A 7847-nucleotide genomic window follows, 5' to 3' on the forward strand; every position below is an offset into this window, starting at 1 on the left:
TTCTCTTCCAGAGAGCCAAGTGACCTACCTGGCTATTACTGTACAGGTGATCTCGATATGCTCGGAATGGATTCTCTTGAAGTCTCTGTTTTACTCTACAGGTTCTCTCACTGTGATTCTTGATGGGTACTAGGGAAAGATAGAACCCATGAAGAGAGGAATTGGAGGAGGTTGGATTGGAGCATAGTTTTAAGACCCGGCCCGGTCCAAGGCCCGGGTTCCGGGTTTTGGCCGGGTCGCCGGTCGGCCTGGTCAAAATTTATTTTTTAATTTATTTTTTAAAAAATAAAAACGACATCGTTTTAGTAAAAAAAAACAAAAAAATAAAAGTCAACGGGTTTGCGGTCGGGTCTTGCCGGGTCAACCTGGTTCCAGGTCGATCGGGTCTGGCCGGGTCAATTTCCAAGCGGGTTTTGGCCTCCACCCGGATCGGTTTTATACTCAGGTCGGCCGGGTTTCGGGTCAACTCGCCGGGCCATTCCGGGTTTTAAAACTATGAATTGGAGTATTTTTAAGACAAGAGGAGGACAGAGGAGAGCCGGCTCTCATGAGAGAGTGCCAATTGGTGGTGTTATAAACAATGAAGACTTGTTCCATTCCCTGTATTGACTGTATAAATCCTAGGCATAGTTGTATGAAATTAAAGAAACAGGAAATTATTTGGAATTATTCTCTGCAAGTCACTTTCAATGATAAACTGAACTGTGTTTGTTTTTAAGGTAGTTTTTGTGGTTGTGATTTTTAAAAAATAAATTTTAAAATAATGTGGTTAGGTGTTGTTAATTGGATTTAGATACGTGTTTGATAAAAATTATGGTTGATGTTTATACATAACAAAAAATATACATAAAATGTTTAGTTGTGATTGCTTTTTAAAAATGATTTTTTACTTGAAAATATATTAAAATATTTTTTTATTTTTTAAATATTATTTTTGATATCAGAATACCAATTATATGATAATAAAATTAATATATTTCAAGTTTTTTTTTTTTTTAACTTTACACCTGGATCGATCTTTTAAGTAAGTTGTTTAATCTCTTTTTATATGTTTTTCTACTTATGACACAAAATATGAATGGACATATAAAAAAAAATATCATTCCAAACTTTCCATTCAAAATATTTTTTTTGAAAATAAAATAATTTTTTTTATTGAATAAATTTTTTAATGATAAACAAATATAAAATAATTTAAAAAATCATTTATAAAAACTTATTTTTTATAAAACAAACAGATCCAAGTACGAAATACACCTTCTTAAACCTAAAGATGGTTTAACTTATAAAAAGCCTTTTTGACCCCATTAACCTACAACACACTAGTCTTTAGATTTAGATTGGCACAGGGTGTTTACATGGTTTAACAAGGCCAAGTAGAAGATTGAAAATGCACATTGTCAGTTTGTATGTCCTGCAATTAATTGGTTAGTTGCCGCTAACACTGATATTATTAATGCAATATCTATTTAATTTATTAATAAAAATATTTTATATTTAATAATTATTTAAATTTAATAAATAAATGTAGAATAAAGATAAAGTTTTTGAGATAAAAATATATTAAAAAAAAATTATAAAATTCTTATAGTTATGATTCATATTGCATTAAAGGTTATTAAAATTGAACATTAATTAAAATTAATTGAGACAATACATATTTTATTCTTTCTTTAAAAAGCAACAACAATTGTTTTGTTGTCTTTTTCTTTAATTTAATATGTTTTATTATTAATTTTATCTTTTAATATTCAATCGATTATGAATTGATCTTTATAATTTATTTAGATGTTTTATTTATAGAATTGTCACAGTTTTATAACTGGGGTTACAAATTTGACAAGTTAACTTGAGTCGATCTAATATGTTATTGTTTTAATATTTTTTAAAAAATAACATTCAAAATATCATTGTATCAATATTTAAAAAATATATTATTCAATATGCATCTTATTTTAAATCCATGATTAATTATTTTTTTAGAAAAAGAAGTTGGCAAAGCTCAAATATACATTTTTTTGCATTAAAAAAAATATTGATCCGGCCTGTAATGAATCACATGACATTTATATAGTATTTTACCAAAACATGTCAATATATATGCATGCTCCATGACCATGGCAATCCTTTATTCTGTAAATTGAAGAACAAATCACACAGTGAGCCTTACACTTGATAAGTTAGTTTATTTAGTTCAAAGAAAATTATCATTATAAAAGATAATCTGATTTTTTTTCTTTTCTTTTTTATTTATATTTGGTTTTAATTGATTTTTAAATTATATTACTTATTTTTTTCATCTCATTATCATATATGTAAATTATTTAATCTTTTATCAGGTAGTTTGGTCAAGATAATGGGCATCTGTAATGGAGACGAGAGGGTTAAAACAGCTAAAAAATTAGAGCCACTTTTATGTAGAAGGGTAGATATGATCAAGCAAGAAAGGTAGAGGCATCGACTAATTCTTCTTCCAGTGGTTACCTTTTCAAGTGCATCATCTAATTCTTATGCAAAGATATAAAAAAATTAAATGACCCTTTCAAAGGATTATCACACTAACTTTGGACCGACGGTTAATCAGAAATTCTTTACTCCAGTGCAATCTGCTATTAATTATATTAATTAAAACGTAAAAACTTCATGAACTAGCTTAGCTAATCAGGTTTTGGGTTTGTTTTTCAATGGTAAAGAGTTCAAGTTCTTTAAAAGCCACTGAAAATTTACATGATCGTTAACTTAAAGATTCATAGGATTAGTCGAGATACACGCAAGTTAATATGTACATCCAAATTAATAATAATATAAAAAAACATAGAACAGGACTGGATAAGTACTTAATAGAGAGGGAGGCAACTGTTCTAATTCTTTCGTCTTTTTGTTGGAAAACCGATTGCAATTTGTATATACAATTATTTTGAACATTAGGGAATGGATTTTTACTCAAAAAGACGGCATTGCACCAGAACATCTTTGTCTTAACTATTTTAATTTGTTGTTGCTGTAAGAACCTGTAGGAATCGCAATTGTCGACTCCTCTTGGGCTAGAAGAACTCGATTCATCGTGTCTAGTTGGCGTTTGTCTTTCAGTAATGGAAAATTAGAGAAGATCTCTGTCTCCAATATGGTTTCTGTATTTTTTTTCTGAAATGGACAGAGTATGAAAGCAAAGATGCTAATATTTGACAATACCGAGCATATCAAGAAACTTGGTCATCGCAAGAACTCGTCATATTTTCCTAGTCTTTACTGTAAATGTGGGAAGAAGAATGAAAAAGAAAGGTCCCATTTTTTGATCTGTTCTGCTACGAGCAAGATCGAGTCGAATTCATGTTGATGATGGTTAATTAATTATTAAATATGCAGGGAGTAATGAGCTCGATTTTGTCTATTGCTTTTTCATTTATTGAAAGCACTAAGCAGGAGCTCTCACCCTACAAAAGCATTACAATAACATAAAAATCTTGAGAAACGATAACGTAAAAAAAAATATTATTACTGACGGAACAGACGCGTCAATAATAATATTTTTTAAAAAATTTATTTTATAAAATTATAAAATAATTAAATTAACATAAATCAACACTTTATAATATATACTCAAAATGCTTGGAAAAAAGAATAAGAAATTCAACCCAAACAAATTTGCAACAAATAAATAAAAAGAAAAAATAAATTCAACTAAAAAAATTCATATGAAAAAAAAATGAAGTTACAATTGCTAAAAATTTAAAAATCCTATAAATAAATCAACTAAAAAATGATCTCATATAAAAAAAAATCTCACAACAACATTTATACAATTATTAAGAACAAAAACAATTAAAAATAAAATAAAAAACAAATATAGTGAAACAAATCATGAAAAAGAAGAAAAAATAAAAAATTTACCTTAATGTAGTTGCAAGTGAAGCTAAGGAGAGAGAGGAAATTTTGTAAAGCATATTAATTAAAAAAAAAACTAAAAGGATAAAAGAAGAAGACTTACCGGATAATTGAATAGAAGAGAAAGAAATAGATATTATTGTTTTTTACATATAGTGAAGAAGAAGAAGAAGAATAAGAATAATAAATGGGTTTGTCTCTTGTAAAATAAGGGGATTCAGGTTTTTTATTAGGATGCGTTAGCGACGAATTTATTAACGGATAATTGAATATTAATATTTTTTAATTATTCCGTTGGTAATTTCATCGGTAATATTTAATTTAAATTTTTAATTTCGTAAAACGTTTTCAGAAACCGCCAACAATTACCAATAATTTTTCAATCTGTCAGTGATTTCGTCTGTAATAATTAAATGAAAATTTTAAATTCATCGAATTTTTTCAGAAAACCACCAAATAACACCGATAAATTTTCAATCCGTCAGTGATTTTGTCTGTAAAGAACAACAATTAACAGTGCAATTAGAAAGTGAATAGTTCTGAAGCCCTTTGGAAAATACCGACATAAAATTTCATCAGTTATTCCCTCTGTAATTGACATGATGAACAGTGTTCACAGTTTTCCAATGAATTTAAAAATGACATGTCATCATTTTTTTTTTGCTTTGTTTTAATTTTTTTTTCCACTGTAATTCCCTCAGTATATACTGAGGGAATATTTTCATCAGTAAAATCCCTCGAAAATTTACCGACAAAAATATTCCCTCGATATTTCCATATGTATTTATCGATTTTATGGTAGTGATTCTTTATAGTAAGTATTGAGGTTCTTATGGATGATGAGTTCAACCCAATCCATATGTATTCACTTAGATTGAGGTTCTTATGGATGATGAGTTCAACCCAATTCTTTTGATGGGTAATTCGAACAGATCATTACAGGCTATGCATGGTATGTTTTTGGGCAGCAAAGAAAGTTTATTTGGAGTATATTTTGGGGCCGGTTTGGTCACAATTAATGAATATAGATTTGGGCCATGTGGGGTTCAAAGTTGGCTTGAGTTAATTAAGATGTTATGATCATATCAGATCAGATTTGTTTGGGATTGATTTTCTAATTCTACAAGGACTTAAATTAGCAAAATATTCTCCTAAAATTCAATAAAATTTCGTTCATTATTGCTAATAGGTCTGGTCCACAATTGCTAATGTTGAAAAATTGTTTAAACATGTGCCAACTAAACCTGCAAGCTTTAACCTTTTCAATGGTCAGATCGAAGTTTATGCAGCAGCCCAAAACTAATAGGTTCGGTCCACAAATAGCTGGGCTCTGAATTTATAAATTAATTTTATTGTCTTTTTTTACCACGAGGAGTCCGGTCCACAGTATGAGTGAGATCTCCTTGCGGCTTCTATATTGTGTCTAATGGATTTTTTAATGTTTTATTTGCTTGAGACAAATTTAATTACGGTATACAGATTTAATTCATTCAATTCTTTTTTTAGAATTTGATTAAAGACTTTCCCCCGGATCATATAGAAAAGTAGACCGTAAAAGATTAACTTTTCAAAAGCATATTTTATTTTATTTTATTATGTTTTTAGATTAAAAAAAAAAAGTTCACTGTAAATTATTTGCAATGTTATAATCATTTATCATACCCCTAACAGCAATTAGTCCCTAGAAGATATTTTGTATAATCGATTTTCTTTTTTGGGATGCCAAAACTATGTCCATAATACACTAATGCCACTTGAGATTGTTATAATAATATTATTCCATTTAACCTTGAAAGCATAATATAATTGAGTGGAGGATCTTTATCAACATGTAAATATACAAATAAATACTCGTTGACAATTATAAATAAATAATAATTAAAAAAGATAAAAGACTTTTTAATTGTATATGCATATTATCTCTTTTTCACTGCGATTTAATTTTATGTTATAAAAATATTTTTATTTTTTATTTTTTTAATGTTTATACATTATATAATTTTTAATTATTGAATATAAATTTTTTTAAAATATATTATTTTAATATATTTCAAAATAAAATAACCACAACTTTCAACAGATAGATTTATTAAACCACCCTTCCAAACAGATAAATTTATTAATCTTTAGATATTAATATTCCAAGCGTTAATAAATAAATTGATTCGACATAGATAAAGCACAATAATGGAGTAAACGTGTCCAATATTTTATTTTTATTTTTTATTTTTGTTGAGAAGGGTGTGTGTTTCACCTCCAGTAAATAAAATCTCAAAACTGTTCAGACAAACTTTGTTATGATGGGTGAATTTTCTTTAATATAATCCATAAATTTCTTACAGCCCTTCCATGTGTTTAATTTCCATTGTCGCTGGCAGAACAATTTTAAGGAAGAACATATCTTGCATGTACGTGTACAGCTCCTATATGGTGGGAGCTTCTGTACCATAGAAGGTACACTTCACATATGTTTATCAATTTCTTTCAGGAACAAATCAAAATCACCCACATAAAACATAATGTTAATAATAATAATTATTTTATTATAATATATCATTTTCGGTTTACATTCTTCCCGGGCCTAGCAACACCACTTAAAGCAAAGATACAAAATATTGAACAGTGCAGCTTCTTTTTTTTTTTTTTTTTCTAGTGATAATAAACTGCAACACTGGTAGACAGGACCTCGACCTCGACCTCTCACTCCTCCACACCTGCAAAGACAGAAGGATACGTTAGAAATCAAAATTATGGAAGAACAGGACGTGTAACAAACGATTCACCATTTTTGAGGTTTGACTTTGACATGATGTAAGAAGAAGAGCATGCAACAAGTCCTACGTAAATATAATTAATTTATGATCTAGAGTCAACAAAGACATCAAGAAAAAATGACGGGAAAAGAATTAACGAAAAAAATAGGACAAAAAACTATGCTGGTAGGGAGCAAATATGTGTGTATATACCTAATGCATGGAAGCAGTGCAAGATTTTTAGTCGCTGTCACTGCTGCTATGGCCATCATCTTTCTTCTTCCTGTCCTTCTTTTTCTCTCCCCTTCACCACGGACGCCACTGCCACCGCCAGCCCCCGGGATCTTCCCCTTGATCTTGTCAACAAACCCTTCCTTGCGCTCCCCTTGTGCGCCGCCCGTCATGCCACCTACACCACCACCGCCCCTTTGCTCTTGTTGGTTGTACCCACCTTGCGTCATGCCACCAACACCGCCACCGCCCCTGTGCTCTTGTTGGTTGTACCCACCTTGCGTCATGCCCGGGATCTTGTCCTTCATCTGGCCAACAAACCCTTCCTTGCGCTCACCCTGTGCGCCGCCCCTGTGATCTTGTTGGTTGTACCCGCCTTGTGTCTCGTGCCCGCCACCGCCTCCCCCCGGCATCTTGTCCTTCATCTGGCCAATAAACCCTTCCTTGCGCTCACCCTGTGCGCCGCCCCTGTGATCTTGTTGGTTGTACCCGCCTTGTGTCTCGTGCCCGCCACCGCCTCCCCCCGGCATCTTGTCCTTCATCTGGTCAACAAACCCTTCCTTGCGCTCACCCTGGGCGCCGCCCCTGTGATCTTGTTGGCTGTACCCGCCTTGTGTCTCACCCTTGCGCTCATCTTTCTTGCCTCCAAAAGTCTCCTCAATCTTATGCATGATTCCTGCCATTGTGTATTTCTTTCTTCTTTTTTCTCTCTTTGAAATGGTTTTTGATATGAAGTGATGAAGGAGGCAAGTGCCATATTTATAGGCTCAGAGGTTGAGCGAAGGAAATGGAAGCAGACAGAAAAAGAAGATAAAACTAATGGTGTAATAGGAAATCACAAAAATGTCCATGTACGCGTACACACAGTGTTGATGACAAATGTAATAAACTCCAACGTATCATTTCCTTTAGGAAGGCCTTTGATCTAATCTGAAAGGCTGAAGGTGACGTTGAAAGTTGTTAGGTCCCTGTTTGGGG

General features: G+C 31.5%; 1 protein-coding gene across 1 annotated transcript; it reads right to left on the reverse strand.

The window, feature by feature from the left end:
• Nucleotides 1–6407: 6407 nt before the first annotated feature.
• LOC118036388 (uncharacterized) lies at nucleotides 6408–7631 on the reverse strand. Its single transcript, XM_035042056.2, has 2 exons — nucleotides 6852–7631; nucleotides 6408–6599 (listed from the first exon to the last, which is right to left on the reverse strand). Exons 1-2 carry the CDS (start codon nucleotides 7550–7552, stop codon nucleotides 6467–6469), a joined length of 834 nt encoding a protein of 277 aa, XP_034897947.1. The 5' UTR covers nucleotides 7553–7631; the 3' UTR covers nucleotides 6408–6466.
• Between the last annotated feature and the right edge of the window lie 216 nt (nucleotides 7632–7847).

This window comes from Populus alba, chromosome 13, assembly GCF_005239225.2.
Source record: "Populus alba chromosome 13, ASM523922v2, whole genome shotgun sequence".
Classification (NCBI taxonomy): Eukaryota; Viridiplantae; Streptophyta; class Magnoliopsida; order Malpighiales; family Salicaceae; genus Populus; species Populus alba.

Coding starts and splice junctions, on each gene's coding strand:
- LOC118036388 (XM_035042056.2), bottom strand. CDS start 7,552: ATGGCAGGAATCATGCATAAGATTGAGGAGACTTTTGGAGGCAAGAAA. Junction 6,600..6,851: donor GCACTGCTTCCATGCATTAG/GTATATACACAC, acceptor CTGTCTTTGCAG/GTGTGGAGGAGTGAGAGGTC.